Source organism: Phaseolus vulgaris, chromosome 6 (assembly GCF_051622355.1).
Source record: "Phaseolus vulgaris cultivar YP4 chromosome 6, ASM5162235v1, whole genome shotgun sequence".
NCBI lineage: Eukaryota > Viridiplantae > Streptophyta > Magnoliopsida > Fabales > Fabaceae > Phaseolus > Phaseolus vulgaris.
The window spans coordinates 22440497-22460861 of record NC_143503.1 but is presented as its reverse complement, the minus strand read 5'-3'; the positions used below and the strand labels follow the sequence as shown (position 1 = coordinate 22460861).

General features: G+C 32.0%; 2 protein-coding genes across 6 annotated transcripts; one reads left to right on the top strand and one right to left on the bottom strand.

The window, feature by feature from the left end:
• Positions 1-6032: 6032 nt before the first annotated feature.
• LOC137831313 (scarecrow-like protein 21) lies at positions 6033-9424 on the top strand. 3 transcript variants are annotated; one of them, XM_068638947.2, is made up of 2 exons: positions 6033-6309; positions 7376-9424. In XM_068638947.2, exon 2 carries the CDS (start codon positions 7521-7523, stop codon positions 9156-9158), a length of 1638 nt encoding a protein of 545 aa, XP_068495048.1. In that variant the 5' UTR covers positions 6033-6309; positions 7376-7520; the 3' UTR covers positions 9159-9424. The 3 variants fall into 3 exon arrangements, with proteins under 3 accessions (XP_068495048.1, XP_090159576.1, XP_068495051.1); XM_090303450.1 differs by having other exon boundaries at positions 6110-6309; positions 7101-9424; XM_068638950.1 differs by having other exon boundaries at positions 6111-6309; positions 7381-9424.
• A 1695-nt stretch (positions 9425-11119) lies between these two features.
• Positions 11120-16840, bottom strand: LOC137831312 (putative WRKY transcription factor 20). Of its 3 annotated transcripts, none has more exons than XM_068638944.1 (6): positions 15985-16840; positions 14376-14552; positions 13605-14145; positions 13341-13506; positions 13095-13253; positions 11120-11944 (listed from the first exon to the last, which is right to left on the bottom strand). In XM_068638944.1, the coding sequence occupies exons 1-6, from the start codon at positions 16198-16200 to the stop codon at positions 11458-11460; spliced, it is 1746 nt and encodes a 581-aa protein (XP_068495045.1). In that variant the 5' UTR covers positions 16201-16840; the 3' UTR covers positions 11120-11457. The 3 variants fall into 3 exon arrangements, with proteins under 3 accessions (XP_068495045.1, XP_090159497.1, XP_068495046.1); XM_090303371.1 differs by lacking the exon at positions 15985-16840 and adding an exon at positions 15545-15671; XM_068638945.1 differs by lacking the exon at positions 15985-16840 and adding an exon at positions 14888-15076.
• Between the last annotated feature and the right edge of the window lie 3525 nt (positions 16841-20365).

The following is a 20365-nucleotide window of genomic DNA, read 5'->3' as shown; positions in this document are numbered from 1 at the left end:
TATAGCTTTATACTCACTTTAATTGTTTTCAAATGCGTCTTTACAAGTGAAATCACTTTCAATTTAATTATTGTAAGGTTAGAATGAATATTAGGATTAGCATTAAACTAAATCAAATTGTTCTTTGTAGGGTTAATGGGTTATTATTGCTGAGAGCAGTTTTTTAAGGGATTTTTTGTTCTTACTTATATATGTATTTTATTCTGGATAATCTTTAGAAAACAGATCGAGTAATAAATGTCAGTAAAGAGTTTTTTCTTATTTCTATAATTTTGTAGTTGATTTGCTATATAACTCTAATTTAGGCTTTATTTTTATTAATTTTAATTTATTAAAAATATTTATTTTATAAGTATTTTTATGTAATCATTCCAGGATTGCACCTAATATGCAGCAGATGTTTGGATAGAGCAGAGAATGTTGAAAATAAATGGGAGCCTTTAACACTGTTTTGACTCTTTCTTTTAGTTGAAAAAACAATTGGTGTGAGAAAGTGACTCTTATATTTAGTATAAATCACATAAAACTTCACCTACTAACAATGGCTATTGTGATAAAGGCAAATTAATAACTTTGTAGATGCAACACATTTTTCAATACCAAATATCTTAAACTTATTTTTAAGTAACAATAAAGCATTATCTTAATTAGACATGTTAATGTGTTTTAATTTTCAGAATTTCGTTGTAGAAAAAAAAGCAAACCTTCCAACATAGACATTCTATTTATTTCTCTCTCTATCTCTCTAAATCTATCCCTTCTTTTTTTATTTTCTCTCTCATAATTCCTTTATTTTCAAATCTAATCGCGTCATGTTGTACATGAAGAGTCAGGGTACATTTCTACTCGATCAAATTTTTAAATAGAGTAAGTTCATTTTTACTCTAAAGATCTCTTATTCTCTATTTTTCTCTATGATTTAGTTATCAATCTTAGTGAGGTCAGTTGAAAAAAAAGTAATACTCTCAACTTATTATATTATATACTGAATTTCTATTTTGTTTGGATAACTTGCATTAGGCCCTTATATTTGAAGCTTATCTACATTGAGAAGCTAAAATTCTAGAGGTTGCTTGGAAAGCAAGCAATTAAGGTAAGGGAAACTAACTTTAATTTTTAATAACATCCTAGACTAGAAGATATGGATGGGGAGGGGACGTGGTCTCAATATTCAATTTCTCTTGTAAGGATGTTGTGTGTTTATATATTGTGTTGTTTGTTTATATATTATTTAAACTTGTAGAAATATTAGATTTTGATGGTTTAGTATTTAAGTGTTTTTTTTTATGTTAAATAGACTTCTGAATGTTGTGGATAACGTTTTGAATGATATTGTATGATGAAAATTGTATGAAATTGTTGTCATACATTTGGGTTAATGTATGAGTTGTTGTTTGATGGCATTAAGTATGAAAAACTTATGTTTAATAGAGATCATCTGGCTTCACTGATGATCTAAGTCTTATAGATTACGATATCAGGTGGTGAGAAGCTGAGAGGGAGTTCATACACACTAGGTCCCGCTGTAGAACTTAGTATTGGATGTTTGAACTTACCATGATCCTTTATATTGAATTCGCTGATAATCTTTGGATCATGTGTTAATCTCTGGTAGGGGCATACTTAATGAGTCTTCTGGAAGACAAAGTGGGATTGAAATGAAATCCAATGATTGTGATTGGAAATAGATCCATGTGTGGTCTATATGAATGATGAAATTGATATTGAAATTTTATATGACAAAATTTAAAGAAATGTTTATAAATGATTAGTTTGATTGATTTTTTTTGCATGAATTAAATATGTTATGAAATTCCTTTTCATTAGCTTATCCTTGTTTTTCTTGTTGTGTTGTGAACTACGATGATTGTACTATGTACACAAGCAAATGATCATACAGATGTCGAAGGGTCTGGAAGATTTTAGAATTTTGTTTTGAAACTTATATTTGTAAATATTTTTATTTTTATAAGTCCTAATCATGCATTAAGAATGTTTTGGAAAACTCTAAGTTTGTATAGAAACCTATAAAAGTTGTATTATAATAGTTAGAGGTACTTGATGTTACATTCGTCATGACCCTAGATGAAGATTAAAAATGTTCAAGAACCAAAATATTTTATATAAAAAAAGTTCATATAGTTAAAATGCCTACAAAAGTTTTATAGGTTGACGTCAACTTATGGACATTTTTTAAATAAAATTTTATAGGTTAAGGTCAACTTGTGGACATTTTTTTAAATACTTTTTTTTCTTTAAAAATGAAAATGAAAAAAAAAATTTACTTAAAAAAATTATAAAAAAAAAACATTTATTCTATCTAAATTCAAATTCAAGTCAATATGGGAAGGTTTTGATCATGTTAGGCTAGGTTGAGACCGTGTCAAGTTGGTTAAGCGGAGTCTAGATCTAGCTGAGTTGAGCCAGGTTTAGGTCAAATCAAAGTGAGTTGGATCCAAGTTAGGTTAAGACCAGGTCAAACCCATATTGTATCGATTTGAGTTGGACTGAACTATGTCGGGCCTAAGTAACGTTGAGTTTAGTTCAAGTCAAGTTAGGTTAAATTTACATTGGACTAAGTCAAGTCGTGTCTAGGTTAGGTTGAGTTGGGTTGGACACGAATCATGCTTAATCAATCCTAGATTAGTATGGGAAGAGTTGGGTTTGGCTCATATCAAGTTAAAGCGTGTCGGGACCATGTCAAGTAGGTTGGGCTAGGCTCAATTCAATCCAAGTTGGGTTAGGTTCAAGTGATACCTAGTTGGGTTGGATCCATGTTAGGCCAAGTTGGATCAGGCTCATGTCATGCTAAGTCGAACTAAGTCTAGGTTGAAGGTTCGACCAAGTTAGATTAGGCCGAATTAGGAAAGGTCGGGTTGGGTGCAAGACAAGCAATGTTGGGTTTGGTTGAAGGTTGGGTGAGTTAGGCTCAAGAAAGTTGACTTGGACAAGGTCCAAAACAGGTTGGGTTTGTGTGCAGTTGAAGTTCAACTAAGTCGAATTTGGCCTAGGTCAAGATAGGTCTGAGTAAGGTCAAGACCAGTATGAGAGCAAACCCATGTTAGGCAAGGTTGGGTCTAACCCAAGTTGATATGGATCGAACTAGGTCAACCTAAAGTCAGGCTTAGTCAAGTCAGTCGAACTCATGTAAGGTTCAACCAAGGTCAGAATGAGTGGTGTTAGGCTAATGTCAGATTGGGTTTAAGCCAAGAAATGTCTAGTTGGATTGGATTAAAGTCATGCAAAGTTAGGTCAAATCGAACAAATTCAAAGGCAGGTTGGGTTCACCCAACCTTACAATTAGGTGACAAAATTAACCAAGGATCAATTTGTAATTTAAAATATTTTAAAAATTCATGTCATTCTGAACAATATTTAGGAGTTAATTGAAGTCTCATTTTAATGTTGTAGTAGGTCAAACTCACTTTGATTCTTACCCTAAACTAGTTTATGTGGGAGCTTTCGGGGTAGTATCTTTTTCAACTCACTCATTTGGTGAACCCATGAATAAATTTAACAACCCTAATCTCAATGTATTACGATTGATTACTCTTTTGTTAAACATATGATAATAACATTACAAAATAATCACATATAAAAAGGTAATCTAACAAAAAATAAAAATATCATAAAATCTTAAAAAAAAATCATGAAATCACATAGAAATCTCATTTACACGAGTAACATCAATCACTTTTATTGATTACTAAATACCTCATAATAATATCTAAATATATTTAAGATTCACCACTTATAAGATTATACTAAATTAAAACATGCTAGACTAACACTTGACTCTTCAAAATATACTTGGTCATTTCATTTACGCATCTCAAGATAATAACTCATTTAATTTATGTGACTTATCACCCTAAATAAAGAACATAAATTTTCATTATAATATCTTACCACATAGTATATTAATCTATAGGATCAAATCATTAGTAAAATGTTGATATTTCATTTACACATTTTGTAAAATAGGATTATCTTCTTAATAATACAATCTCCCGTATAAACCATGAAACTATTTAATTAAATTAAAGTCATTAAATCATAATCTTATCTCACAAAGTAAAACATTTAAAATATAAAATGCAACCATTTATTATTATCATAACATTTAAAGCATCTAAAGATAAATTTTAAACAATTAAAACATGTTATGAAACGAGGAGAATATCTTATTAAACTTTTCTTACTCTTGGCAATCAAACTTCCAACATAAGACAAGGTGTTTTAAAAAACCATTTTTCCTTTGGACTTGCACAAATATTATGGTAACAACATTCTAAATATGTTATGCCAAATTATCTTATATTATATCATATATATAATTTCATTTATGAAACATATATGCTACTTAAATAAATATTTAGTTACTCAATGCATGAAGGACCATCCTTATTGAGACTTAAACAATTAAACCAAACAAAATATCAATGTACATGCAAAATCTTTCATTGACCCACAACTAAAATTCCTATAATTTAACTCAATCTTTCACTTTATCCAACAACTAAGTTATTAAAAGAATTAAGATATAACATAAAAACCTAAATTAGAATACAAAATAAAATGAACATTATCCTCAAAATAGAGAAGGAAGCAAAAGGGTCTTTAATCACTTAAAAAGTCCATCCTTAGCATAAAAAAGTCTCAACACAAAACCTCAAAATTTCCAATTCAAACCCTTTTTGATTGAAGAAAAGAAAACCTAGAGCCATGCACGTTACTCTACTCAAACCACACACTCATGGTAACGTAGAGCCTTCAACGTTCAACCATATTATTAGAAGACCCTTGCATTCTATATACTTCATCTTTTCCACCACAAACCCCTTTTCCTACGACATACCTTAGAAGGACCAAATTGCACCTTTTAATAAGTTATTCACAATTTAAACAATCAATTCACCATTCAACATCTTAAGCGTTGAATAAAATATAAACGCATTTAATGATAATAAATAACTATCATCGTATCCATATTTTTCATTTCTTTCATATTTTTATTCGTTTCTTCTATAAAATAATTAGCCTTAAATATGTTTATGTAAACATTTTCAATTTTATTGTAGATATTCAAGAGATTTAAAGTTAAAAAAAAATAAACAAAAAGTATATTTATATTAAGTCATTAAGAAATCTTCATCTCCCGTATTTTAGTTAATTCTAAGTGTTTTGTACAAAATTTAAACATTACAAAAATATTAAATAAACTCACAAGAACTAAAATAAATATTTAAATATATTTATTTATTTATAGTATATATTATACTTATTTACTTTTTTGATGGAAAAATAGGAATTAAAATTATGAGAGGTGAAAGCGCGTGGGGCCCACTCCAGGAGACGCCAGCGCATGCATCATTAGGATGTTTACTGCCACTCATTTCCATGACGTGTCTATGTCACTCCTACCCACTTTAATTTTCTCTCTTTTTAGCAAACAAAACAACAAATAAATTAATTAAGTTCTAACTATATTTTTTAAAATAATAATAAATCAAGAGTTTTACAATTATGCATAATAAGTTTAATGAATTTTTACAATAATTACTTTTAAAATTGTATCAATTATTTTTATAAATTGAATGAATTTAATAAAATTATTTTGCATTTTCAATATATAATAGTATTCAATTCATACGTTTCTAGTGTTTAAAAGTGAACGCTCATAAACTTTTTGCAAGTGCCAACTTTTTCACAAAAGCTCATCTTACTCAATTTCCAGCTTATAAAGATTGTTTAAAGAGTGTGTGTGAACTTAGAAGGAGAAAAAAAAACTAAGTAAAAAAGAATAAAGGAATATGAAAAACAGTAATTTGAGATAATTGAGACTCTGTAGTTATATTGATTTTGTTTCTCGAAATGAGAAAACATTAAAATATTAATAAATATAAATATAATATTAGAAATCCATATATATATATATACGAGAATAATTGAATTGAAGTGAATAGAAACAAAACAAAGAAAAAGTTAACAAAGTAATCAAAGTCTTTGTAAATTAAGTGCTATGTTAGAGTCAAAAAAGTAATTTGTTACAAGAGGAGACTTTCTATGTTGGCGTCCATATAAAATGGCAAAAGTGCAATTCAGAGTTCATAGGGACCATAGCATCCAACTACAACCTTTGTGACTTGCCATGTGTTCTAAGATATAATCTCTAATTCCAAACATAATCTCTTTGTATGACACATATGAGTATGTGCATGACAGATTCTAAGTTAGTTTGAGCTTTAAATCCAACTGGGGCATCGGTGGTTCTGAGTAATCTTGTTTCAGATCAGGCTTTTTGCAGAGGTGAGAGTCTCTGAAATTGTTGAAATGCTCCCTTTTCCTGATTTGTGTTATTGGTTGATATCACGAAGAGTCTCTGGTTGCTAAGTTGATGATGGTGCTCCAACTCCTTTTAGTTACCAGAGAGAAAACGTATTTTTTTTCTTCAATGGTTGTTCTTATTGAGTTTGTGAAAAAGGGTTGTTGTTGGAGTTCATTCAGAGTCATGGCATGTTTAGCTTTGAGAAGTGATTTTCAGCTCTTTCTGTTCTATATTTTTTTTTATTACCTTTTGGCTTTGTTTCAGTAGTTGTTGGGGAAAGCTTCTTATCTGTGTTTTTGTTGTTTGCTTGACTATGGATTTGAATGCATACTTTTTGGAGGTAGTTTCTAACCAAGAGAAGATTTAAAACTGTTTGATATAAAAAACTTGTGTGTTAATTGAGTTCAAGGTTAGAGTTGAGTCCAACCCAGAATACTAATAGATTTTCCAAATTGCCCGTTTGGTGTTTTACAGTACAGCCATGTATGGCATGTGGCAACCTTTTCTGAATAACTTCACCTTTTTTACTTTTTCTATTGAGAATAAGTAAAGAAGAAAAAGAAAAGGGTCTTGTTTTACATTATATGGTGTTCCAAATCCATTACGTAGTCTAAAGCTTTATCCTAGTTAATTTTTAATTATTTGATTGCTTAAATTTGAAACCACAGATCAAAGTCTCTGCTGACTAATTTAAATATTCTATTAGACTTCTAAAGTTGCATTCAGTTAGACTAATACACTGTCTCTTTTGGTTTGTTGTTTATTTTAATAGCTTGTTAAGAATCTCGGAGATATAGATTGTGTTGTCAAGAAGCTTACTCTTCAGATTTGAAATGGAAGGAGTCTTTTAATGAAAGATTTCACCTCAAATCTTACTAGTTTCTGACCTTTATGTGAATAACCTCAAGGAATAGCAGATATAGGCAAACTACATTACCTTCTTCAATCAGTATCAATGGACTTGTGTCTTTGTTTTGATCTTTTATAGTTTCAGATATCTTTGTTAAGTATCATATTTGTCTAAATTGCTTTCTCAACCTTCTGCAGAACAGCTCAGATATTCATTACACTGCAATTAAAACACGGATAATGCTTGCCAGGTTTGAGGAGAGTCAATAATTCAGCCGTTTTTTTGTCGAAATCTTTTGGAGTTTGACTATATCAAGATCTGGAACTGTCTGGCTTGTTCTCAATGCAAACATCTCAGAATCATAAAATTTCTTATGGCTCTGGTGGGTTCTATGTGGAGCCTGTGCAAAATTTGGAGTCATATTGCTTACCATCAAGTGAGAACATAGACAATTACTCTTCTGATAACAGCAGCCAAACAACCTACCCTTCAGTCCAAACTTTAGACCAATATCTCACCCTTGAATCTGCTTCCACAAGCAACAGTTTCCCTTGCCAAAATTCTCCACCTGCTCTCAGTTTCTCATCAAACAATAGCCCGTTGTCAAACCTAGAGTCAAATTCATATGTGTTAAGGCCACAGCATTCTCTTGAAATTGCTAATGGCCCACCAGAGAATGATTCTTACCCGATTCTTGACTTTGATGAGCTGACACATAAGATAAGAGAACTGGAAACTGCTATGCTGGAACCTAATGCAGATATGCTAGATATCTATGGTGCTATAATGCCAGGAGAAGCTGATTCAATTTTGTTAGAGACTGAGAAGTGGAAAGAAATGATGGAGATGGTATCCAGAGGGGATTTGAAAGAGATGCTTTATACTTGTGCAAAGGCAATGGCTGTTAAGGATATGGTGATAACTGAATGGATGATGTCAGAGTCGCGTAAGATGGTTTCTGTTTTGGGCAATCCAATTCAGCGGTTGGGAGCATACATTGTGGAGTCTCTTGTGGCAAGGATGGCTGCTTCAGGAAGCACAATCTACAAATCCTTGAAATGTAGTGAGCCTACTGGTAATGAACTACTTTCATACATGCATGTACTCTATGAAGTTTGTCCATACTTCAAGTTTGGATACATGTCAGCAAATGGAGCAATTGCCGAAGCTCTGAAGGACGAAAGTGAAGTCCACATAATAGACTTTCAGATTTCCCAGGGAACTCAATGGGTGAGCCTGATTCAGGCTCTTGCTCGCCGGCCCGGAGGACCACCAAATATCCGAATATCGGGTGTTGATGACTCCTTTTCATCTTATGCACGGGGAGGAGGACTTGATATTGTTGGGAAAAGGTTATCAGCACTTGCAGAGTCATGTAATGTACCCTTTGAGTTCAATGCTGTGAGAGTACCTGCTTCTCAAGTGCAACTTAAAGACCTTGAACTTCGCCCTTATGAAGCTGTGGCTGTGAACTTTGCCATCATGTTGCACCATGTGCCTGATGAAAGTGTGAACGGCCACAATCATCGCGATAGGTTGTTGAGATTGGCCAAGCACTTGTCTCCTAAAGTGGTGACTCTTGTTGAGCAAGAATTTAACACCAACAATGCCCCATTCTTGCAGCGATTCGTTGAGACAATGAACTACTACTTGGCTGTTTTTGATTCAATTGATGCTGCTCTTCCAAGGGAGCACAAAGAGAGGATTAATGTGGAGCAGCACTGTTTGGCTCGTGAAGTTGTCAACTTAATAGCATGTGAAGGAGAAGAAAGAGTTGAACGTCATGAGCTTCTGAATAAGTGGAGAATGCGTTTTACACAGGCTGGATTTGCGCCTTATCCACTGAACTCTGTTATTAATTCTTCAATCAAGGATCTTCTCCAGACCTACCATGGTCATTACTCTCTGGAAGAAAAAGATGGTGCACTATTTCTTGGTTGGAAGAATCAAGTTCTTATTGCCTCTTGTGCTTGGAGATGAAAATCCGACAACAGTTAATTCATTTTTGTTACTCCAGGCCTTCTAGTTAGGTTATGTATCATCCTTAACATCTTTAAAACATTTCTCCTCACTTCATATGTTCAGATTACTGTTTTGTAAGAGAGCATCCTCAATCTATATCAGCAATACAAGTAATATCAAGAAAGACTTATATTCTGAAATTTTCTGAGATGTATTTTATAACTGCAAAACATGTAAGTTGAAATCTATAGCAAACAAAGTATGGATTGGTATTTCTTACTACAGTTTCACTTTGTATGCTTAATTGCATTTTTCTTAAACTGTTTTGGATCTATTATCCTACGAACACTCACATACCCTTACATTACTCTTGTGGTAATTTTGTACACTAAACTCCTTGCTCTTTGAATCCTTATGAATATGGCCATATTCCAATCTGAAAATGAACTATATTACTTGGCACTGACAACTACTAGATGGATCTCCACAGAATTCACAAGCTGTGTGAATGCATGAAAAATCTGAAATGAGTTATTTTAACTTAATCAAAATTGCCGAGTAAAAAGGCTCACGTGAAACCGTGTTGTTTGGCCCAGAAATAACTCTACGGTAGAAAGAGTCGTGCCTTGCATGATCATTGATTCATTGTTTCTAATCATGTTCTCCCTTTTCTGAAACCAGACTATTTTTGTGCTGTGTGTTTCTGGCTTCCTAGGAAACATTGCAACGCGTGTGGATTGAAATATATTATGACGAAGGCCTTAGTCAAATTAGCTGTCCCCTAGAGTACAAAGCTTTCTGGAGACAAAAACAAAAGCAACACAGACTTTGTCTGACACATGTGATGTGCCTACTTTTAACAAAAACAAAAATAACTATTAGTGTGCCGTTTTCAATAATACTGTCTTCAGTTTATTTAAATATATTTTCAACATTTCATGTCTGTTAGTTACAACAGCAGTATGAAATGAGCTAGAAACCAAGAACATTTGACTTACCAAAAATTTCTATGTATTCCTTTGATTTACAGCCATAGCAATATACACAAGATATGAATTCTTAATTCTTAAAGTCTATCAACGTGATTCAGGGTAATTGATAGATAATTGAGTTTCTTAATCATGTTATAAGGAATTTGATTTCTGGTAATGTGAATAGAAAACATTTTTTGTTGAGAAAGAGACAAAACTCAACTTTGATGATATCTACGCCTCTAAAAAATTACACTCTAAATGTTAGTATGATAATATTTGTTATGAAAAAAAAAAAAATTGTCTGCAATGCACCTTTTGGTCTGAAAAATGGCACTGGAACATTGTTCTGACGTTTTTGACAGTAGGAGTTATATCATTATGCATTACTTCTTACATTTTTACACATTTATAGCAATCAAACTCTTTCTTCTTTTCTGGAAAAGAAAAAGAAAAGAAAGTTGCTGTTACAGTGACTTCAATGTGCTATTTATCGCATCTACACTTAGATTCGAGTTTTATTCCATCTACTTAATGTGAAACTAGAAAACAAAACATCCAACAAAAAGGTATCCAAAAATACTTCGATTAAGTATCAATTTAGAACCTAAAATCAATTCATCAATACAAAATTAAACATGTACGCATTTAACACCAATCCAAACATCTAATGGATCCATGTTTGGATCTGCATTTTCAAATGGCATAATACACTTCTGGTCTGGCCCCAAAGCTAGTGAAAGTATCTTCTGAATTAGAAAAAACGTCTGTCCAAACACAATTCAAGAATTTGTTTCACATTACATAATATGCACAAAATAGTCCGAGAAAACCAAACGTGTATTCCACTGTTTACACGTGTGACGTGCCTTCCTTTGAATTTGACTAATATCAAACACAATAACAAACAACTTGCTTTGTCACGTGGGGAAGTTTGCGTTGTAACGAAGGCTTGGGAACTCTGGTTACCATGAATTTATAGTAATCACATGGAATAAAAACAATAAGTTCAGTAACAAGCTAGAAGCTACATCTTATAAATAGCTGAACTCAAACACTTTTACAAGGGTTTTTGTTGAAGCAACTTTGGTATAAGCTTCATATTTGTACAGAAGAATCTGTATATAATTATACAAACAGAAATTAGATTTAAGAGTCAACCTGAAGGGGCACAGCTACTACTAATTCTACCAAAGAGCAGCTCTCAACATATAAGGATCTACATAAAAGAACTATCAGCATTTCCAAAGAGAAAATGAGGAGCCATGCCTTTAAAACTTTACCCGCCAAAAAGAAAAACCAAAATGGAACTCAGTATTTCTTTTTATTTGTGTGTGCAAACAATTTTAAGGACCCATTAGTATTCTTCCCACGTTCTGAGGGCAGGGATATGCAGAATGGTTTAAAGATGCACTATCACTTGGATTTTCTCTAGAGCCATATGGGTTAGAGTTGTTATTTAGAACACCAAAGTACACTGGCGGCCCCGAAGTATGAACAAACTTGAAATTGGAGTTGCTGGTATGAGCTTGGCTGTCACCAAATTCAGAAAGCATCATTCTCCCTTGACTGCTTGGTGTGTTTTCCGAAACAGGGCTAATTCCCATACCAAGGTCAAGGCTGATGGTATCACTTTCTTCTGGCCTAATTCTTGTCTGTCCCCCAGCAGCACTTGCTGGTCCTGCAATGTCATGGCAACTATTATTCCTTGCAGTTGGCACATCATGATTGTGCTTCCCCTCATATGTGGTTATCACGGCCTTCGGATCATGAGATGCCCTCTCCACATGTTTTCTAACGGGGCACCCCGTGTTAGTGCATTTGTAATAACTCCTGAAAAATAAAGTGAGTCCTTGTAAAAACAAGGTTAACCAGAAATATGTAACTAAGCATCATATTGTCGCCAAACACAAAATGTAAGGATCTCATCTCACTAAAAGAGACCAGCCAACTTCATCATGTACACATTTCATTTAAATTCCACGCTTTGAAGTTCACGTCCAAGCACCGATTACATTAAAATGGAAATATGGCCGAATTATGTTACAGGTAGTTTTGTGCACACAAAATGCATTTCAAGCATCTTTCAGTTCAAATCAAACAGATAGTTGTTTAAGTGAAAATTATGCTGGTATATTGTTTTGGGTCAGTCAAGGAACTAGATACTAAAGGGGAATCCTCGAATTATCAAGTGGGCACATGCTTATTAGGAAAGCAGGTTTTCAGACAATGACACAACTAGAGCTAATATTTCAGCTCTAAAATCTGACCTAGAAAAGAACTACAATATTTGGCTAACATCTTTGCATTCAGTGAAAGAACAAACTTTACAACACAGAAATTCTTAAATCAAGCAAATCAGTGGATATCATACTGGCCCTCCTTTTGCCCTAATTTTCCTTAAGTCACTATTAGTCTACCATCATGATAATTTTATATTGATATATTTTCCTCTCGGAGCATAGGAGTAACACATAGATATCTAAACTTTCTTGATATCTAAGTACCTAACAGTCTACTGTCCCGTGAACTTCTCTGTTGACACTTCATTGCACATTCCTAGCAATAATGCTCTTACAATCAACTAGCTTCCATTAACATAATATGTTTGATCATTACAGTTCCTATTTGACACACCATCACCACCTTTCCTTAATGTAGAACCATACTGGTACATAATATCAGTCTCCCTGACATCAACATCCTACACCACCTCCCTTAACTTTGCCATTGTTTGATATTTGACGATTGGTAAAGAGGACAATAAAATCTGCTGAATAAATATTTAGACCCGCTTTGGAATAAAATTCTGTAAAAGCTTAAGATTCAGAATTTATAATATACAACATTTCACAACATATTATAGTTAGTAACTACTCTACTTTTCTAGAATATATTATAATACATCACTCCTGTGGATGAGGATGAGGTTATCTTTTCCTTCCTTACAATAGGCATAAGACTGAAATAATCATTAACATACCTAGGGTTAGGATTTCCTCTCACCACCTTCTGCCCATACTTGCGCCAGCGGTAACCATCATCCAATATATCAACCTCACTCAGAGTTTGTACAACGACCCGTGGCTCCCTAATAGGCTTAACTACAGGCGTAATGTCAGCATTTGCAAGCTCCATTTTTCTGCACAAATAAAAAAAACTTCTGGCTATCAGCAAACATACATGAGTAGAAGAAAGAAACATGGGTCTTGGGACTAAGCTGTCAAACCTTCGCTTTGAAAAGGGATCATCATCATCAACCTCATCATTATTCCGATTTGACAAAAATCCTGTACCCTCTGGATCACCATCATTTGTTGCAACAGGCGATAGCTCGGGAGTACTGTCAGGCTCAGCTGGGTGAGACACCTGGCCACATATGTTGGATCCTTTGTCTGCAATTCAACAATTAGGAGAAAAAGAAAGCCACATTATTTGTTTAAAATAAGTACGAACAAATTGGCATCAATAAGAAGCATCTAACAGGTATTACCATCTCGGAAAGATGCTTTATCAGATCTATCTTCTTGCATAGTCATCATACTTCCAGTTGAGTAACGCCGGTTTGGCTGGGGTTTCGGATGATCATGTGTTCCCTTGTAAATTATCTCAGTGATTTGCCCATCATGAGAGCGTTCAAATAGTTTCTTAACTTCACAGTTAGGATGTGTACATTTGTAATAACTGCGTGGAAATTCACTCCCTTTAACATGTTTCTGACCATACTTTCTCCAGTTGTATCCATCATCGGATACTCGCTCAGGTGCAACAGAAAGTCCACTACCTCTATTGTCAACTTGTGATGTTTGAAGCCCAGTTGCTATGTTGCTCCTAGGGTTCAGTTCATCCAAATCACCTTCAACACGGGCATTAGCTCCTGAGCTAACAATTTGAACAGGTGATGATAGACTTAATTCATTTGAAGGGACTGCTATCTCACTTTTCACTAATGATGAATCAAAAGGTTGACCTTTTCCTTGACCATCTATTTGAGTACATTTTTCACTTGCATGATTGTCAGGGTCTGCAGGAACCTTAAATAAATGAATAGCATTGTGTAAGTACCACGAAACCAGTAATCTTCAAAACAACATAAACCAAAACAAGAAATTGGAAACCAAATCCGGTTCCAGTTAACATTGCAATATATTTAACTAACTATCCTATCTTGTTAACTTAGTACACAGGTTATGATCAGATACAATTAAGGAGAAAAACATCAATTTCAGAGCTTATATTCGTCAATTTCAGAGTAATTCATTACCATATTTGATCTACTGTGCGGTTTAAACTCAAAGAAGCTGGGTTTTCGGTCATCAACTGTATTGGTATTGAAGCATGCACTGGTTACAGGAAATGAAGCAGATGCAGCAGAAGTCACAGAAGCATGAGCTGATTGATGAAGCATAAAAAGGGATCCTGTGGTCGGTGAAGGTTCCACCTGCAAAGTATTTGAGAAAGTGTTAGAAAAATCTAGGTAAGCAATTACAGAATGAATCATAAAATATATAATCGAACACACTTAAAAATTTTAATTTCTCAGAGCAGCATACGGACAAAGAAAGTGACAAAATAACAGGAAGTTTCAGAATGCACAGTAGTAAACGGACAATGAATAATAACAGAAGGAAAGTACAAAAACAAACATCAGAGTAACCACGCAATAGTATATTTATCAGCTACTTATGCAGAAAGATTCAATTGCAATTGAGCAAATGCAAAACTCTAATTTTCTCTTTGGGATAATATAGCATGTTGTTCATTTAGAGTATATACCACATAGCCCAGTGCATCAGGACTAATGAAAGTTATACAAATTCAGCTCAGAAAAGCCATTCCCACATTAATTATGCACAGATTAGGACCACCCCCACAATTACATCAAGATTTAACAAATGTGATGCATTTTGTACTTTCCCAAAATTACAAATCATGACCCACAATCTCTGACATTCCGCATATTACTCCAATGTCATGCCATACAGAACTAATATGGATCACTAACCCTTGAAAAAGCATTTATTCTTTTGTTCCACACATATAAATAGGGAAAAAGAAAATTCCTGTAAAACCTGCAATGCAACACCGTTGAAAACAAAAAGAAAAAGCACCCAAGCAAAGGAAGATTCAGTATGTGAAAAAACAACACTGACGCAAAAGAAAATAATGAGAATGTTGAGCGATCCTAAGAGAAAGTCATATCCCAACACAACACCGTATTGAGCATAAAGCAAAATAACAGAATTCAATAAGAGCAAGCATCAGAATCTCAGGGTCCCAACACAAATAACAAAACCTATCAAGTGAAAAAGATCAAACACAAAAAAGGGCCAACCCTAATTACAAAAGACTAAATTAAATAAAAAAGAAGCAAAATAAATTAGCCTCAACCACCAGATTAAATAAAGTACATATACTCACTCTATCACTCACATCGAATTTTTCGTGAAACAAACAGCATCTTCCATTCATCAACATGTTAAATCACGTCATATTTAAAAATTATTCCGTCCAAAGCATAACACTGTCCCATATGCCCCATTTTGATGCTCTTGGCATTTACATGAAAATCACACTGAAAAGAACCATATTTTTATATGCCACTCACACTGTGTGGACTTCAACTCACTCGGGTCAAGTAAAAACATTTAAACACTCCTTTGACCAAGTTCAACTGATAAAAAAGCAAAAATAAAAAATAAAAAAACACCGAAAAACAAAAATCAAATTTTGCCAACGAATTCACACACCCATTTCTCTCTTTATTCTTTTTCTTCGAGCAATTAAACGGATCAAACGCGAGCCTTGAACCCAGCCCCGAAAATCACAAACCCTAGAAATTGAAAAGGCGAATGCATTCACCACTAACTAACCTTCATGTTGGAGAGCAGCACCGGTGACTCGAGAAACGACGTCGGACTGAGCCCCGGGGGAATCGTGACGCACGGCGAGCGTGAGATCGGGAGCTTCGCCGGGGACATGAGCTTGTACCTCGCGCCGCCGCCGCCGGCCGGAGCAGGCTCGGCGGTGGAATTGGGCCTCGACCCAGGTCGATTCGGATCGTCGGAGTGAGCTTCGCCGGCGTCCATTACGGTGTAGAGAAAGAAAGTTTGTGTCTTGGACAAGCAGAAAGAGAAGGGCTGAGTCAAAGAAGAAGGAAATGGAGGCACAGATGAGAGGGCAAAATAGTCATTTCCTGTGAAGGGTATGTATGTCACAGAGAAAGAGAGAGATCAAATTGACTTGTGAGAATGAATCTCAAAAAGAATTATGAATCTGTGTTCAATGTTGTGTTGGTTCTTTGGCTTGTCATTTTACCCTTTTCTCTGCATTTTTTCTCTTCTTTCTCTCTCTCTCATGGTGTGTGCTGCTATTATATGTATGCTACTGCCTCTTCAACTCATCCCATGTTATACAAATGTGTGATGCTAACATGTCTCTTAATATATTAATATATGAAATGCAAAGAACAATTTTTGGAATCATACTTCACCTCCTTAGACTCAATAACTACATACAAAATTTGAACTCTAAATACTCACATGAATGAAACTTTTTCTAATTTAATTTGTAATTTCAAATTCAAATTTTAAGCAGGTGATTTGGCTAAATATGTTTAATACTCTTAAATTTGAATCTTTAATACATATTAAACATAAAAACATGTATGAAATAAAAATTGACATTATCAAACAATAAAAAACTTATGCTTGATATGAATTTTAGAACAACTATTCTAAAAATGAACTAATCATAAAGTCATATTATTATATGTAATAATTTGTGATTAAATAACAGTATAAAAACATATTTTTATTTATCTTACATTAGTTTAACAAATATGCATTGTTAATGTAATTTTTTTACAACAACTTCTAATATAACTTTAAAGATAACTACTCTTATAAAAATTAATAATATATCATATAGAAGTCTGTAATAAAAGTAAAGTGTAAAACGGAATATATTCTCTAATGATCACCACAAGTTTATTAAAAAAACATGCGTGAGACTTATTATTGTATTTTTTTTCTTTATATTAAAAACAAATTATTAATTAAAAACAACCAATATAGTTATTTTGATTGGTTTAATTAATAATATTACAAAATTAAACTTTATTCTAAAAACTATTCATGAAGCTAAATGATATAAAAGGTGGTTATATTTAATAATATTACTCAAGATACTTTTTTTTAAAGTATTAAAATTAATATTCAATTAATAGTATATCTAAAAATTAGTCTATATATCTTATAATTGAGAACAAAAAATTCCACTCGTCTATTTTTTTTAATAAAAATGATAAAGTAATATTGATAAAAATATTATAACTAATGAGGAACTAAGTTGTATATTTTTAAATAGAATCTTAGATTCAAACTTTATGATTGGAAATTAAGTTACTAGAAAGGGAAAACTCTAGTAATTTTTCGATTTATAAAAAAGTGAATATTTCTCACCAATATTGTAGTCACCAAATTATTTTTTTTTTTAAAAAGCACAACTTATATGATTTTGCGATTTTTGAAAAATGATGTGCATTAATTACAGTATTTACTTTATTAGAAATATAGATCGCTATGTAAAATAATTATGAATTCCCCATAATGATTTTTATCAATTGTGTTAATCGTGTAAAATATGTAAGAATTAGAAGATAAAAGTATATAATTAAAAAATAAAAAAAAAGTTTGCTTGAAACTTTAAATGAACAGATAAAAATAATAATAATAATTTTTATTTTAAAAAAAATAGAGTGGAAACTTAGATTTTTTTAAATATATTTACGAAAAAAAATAATCTTAAACCATGCATAAATATAAATTATAGAACTTTTGTTCAAGAAAATAATAATACAATATTATATATAAAGTTATCCATGTTTAAATATTAATCCTGGATAATATTATATTAATAAAAAATCTATGGCTTCCAATTTCACTTGAAAATATAAATTATTAACTTATAGTTTTAATTTTGTTTATATTATTCAGAATAAATAAATTATAATTATTTTCACAATAACTATTTAAGTTTTAATTTATTTATAGCATAAAATTCTATAAAATAATTAAAATATGATTTTTTTTATTTAAAAAATAATCCATGCATAAGATTCTCTTTATAACCAAAACTTTATTTAGGAAAAACAGAATTTTGTATTACTCCATAGTTAATTCAAGGGATACAATTGCAGTGGAAAACTAGAACTACAAAGACAGAATAAAAACATGAAGTGAAAAAAGTGAGATAGATTTAATTATTTAAATATGAAGAAAGTGTGGAATTTTTAATTTGGTAATGATAGTTTGATATGAGAGAGAAGGAAAAAGGGTTTGTGTGGATTGAAGTTTTAGACTTTTAAAAAAGTAATGTGGTAGATGATTTTGTCAAGGAATTGTTTCACTATTGGACAAAGATTTGATAACAAAATGATTCTTTATCTTTATTTAATTTTTCTTTTGTTGTTGTTGTTGCTAGCTCTTCTTATAAATAATTGTGGTGTTTGATAATGTGGTTTTCTTGGGATAGGTAAGATTTGAAAGGAAAAAGTGTACCAACTCTATGTTACTCTTTACCACACAAAAAAGAGTTTGAGTGATTGGTGCAGAACAGCAAATAAAATCTCTTTCTCAAGTTGGAAGTTAAGGCCACACCAAAACTGGTTCCACAAAAAGGGATAGATTCAAATCATTTTATCACCATGGGAGGAGGGTCAAGCTCAAACAATCACATCTTAATGCATGATTGCTGATTTTGCTATTGCTTTATTTATTTTTAATTTTATATTTTTTAATAAATCCTCAATTTCATTTTTTAACTATTACTCTCTCATCTGGAATATTTTTTTTCCTTATAAATTGATTTTAAAGAACAATGATAAATATGTTTGGAATAGATTACATTTTGAGAGAGTTGGAAAAAATATTATCTTGTTGAAAGTTTCTATACATCTGACCTTTCTTAAGGTATTTTTGTAGATAAGAACTCCGTTTTTTCCTTTTTTTCATATGGTAAATATTTCTCAAAACATGGAGTGTGGATTCAACCCATGTTTGAATTGAAATTGAGATCCTGATACAAGTTCTTCCCTTCTGAATCAAGTTGACAATACATTTTTTTAAAATGGACTATTTGTCCCTCTGTTAGAGGTGTTCCAGAAATATCATTTCTAATCTAAATACTAAGAAAATTATTAAAATAATTTATTATTTAACCTAAAATTATATTATTTCAACCAGAATTCATCATTAGGCTAAATTTATTGAGAAATAATGTTTAGATAACTAATTCTATTTAGTTCTTATGCAAAAAAATATTAGTTCTTATACAAGGAAAAAACATTGAGAACTTGAAAGAAAAAAACAGTTGTTAAACAATAATTGTAATCATACAAATTCAGCTAATATTTCAACATCCAGGTTATTTTATACTCTAAGCAGTCTTTGAAGTAAAAAAAGAAAAAAGTACAAGTGATCCTCCAAATATTACAAAATATTTCAAATACCCTGATGAATAGTGCATGATGGAAGAATTAATCAAACAATTTCATCAGTTTAAATTCTACTTAACAAAGAAAATAACAGTTAGAGGACCAAATTAATAGTTTTTTTCATAATGGTTGTCTATGTTATTTGAACTTTGGTCTTTGGATTATAAAACAAATCATGCAAGCTATGTTGTTGTGAGAAGAGTTACAAACAAGTGAGTTGTGGGTTAAATGGATTGAACCAAAAACTAGTTCACAAAGTGAGGCTTTTGGTAGGGTTCACAAACTAAAAATGAAGTTCTGACTTTGGACATGGACTACAATTTTTTTCTTCTAAATGGGGCAATTTTTTGCCTTCCATTACCAACTTCATCCTTCACTCACAATAAATAATGAAATTTCCATGGATATGGCATTCAGAAATAACAAGAAAGAGAATGAGTTAATATGTTGGCCTCATCACCTTCTCAGTCAAATTTATATGTTTTTTTATATATATTTTACATGAAATTGATTTTTATTTATAATTTAAACTTTAAACCTACTAAATATTATTGGAATCATTCTCAATTTTTTTTTATTTGAATGTTATAATATTATAATACATTCTACATTTATGTAAAATAAAAATATAAGATAAAAACAAATTTTGTATTATATTATATAGTAAAAAGAAGATTTAACTCTTTATTTATTGATCATACTTAAGTTAAAAGTGGTTAAGAAGATATTTTGTGGATAATTTCTGGTCCACTAATTAG

What these genes read in the sequence shown, in the direction of transcription:
- LOC137831312 (XM_068638944.1), bottom strand. Translation starts at nt 16,200, where the DNA reads ATGGACGCCGGCGAAGCTCACTCCGACGATCCGAATCGACCTGGGTCG. An exon ending in TAAAGCATCTTTCCGAGATG is followed by an intron (nt 13,507 to 13,604) that starts GTAATACCTGTT and finishes GTTGAATTGCAG; the next exon opens with ACAAAGGATCCAACATATGT. An exon ending in AGAGGAAATCCTAACCCTAG is followed by an intron (nt 11,945 to 13,094) that starts GTATGTTAATGA and finishes TTTATTTTTCAG; the next exon opens with GAGTTATTACAAATGCACTA.
- LOC137831313 (XM_068638947.2), top strand. Translation starts at nt 7,521, where the DNA reads ATGCAAACATCTCAGAATCATAAAATTTCTTATGGCTCTGGTGGGTTC.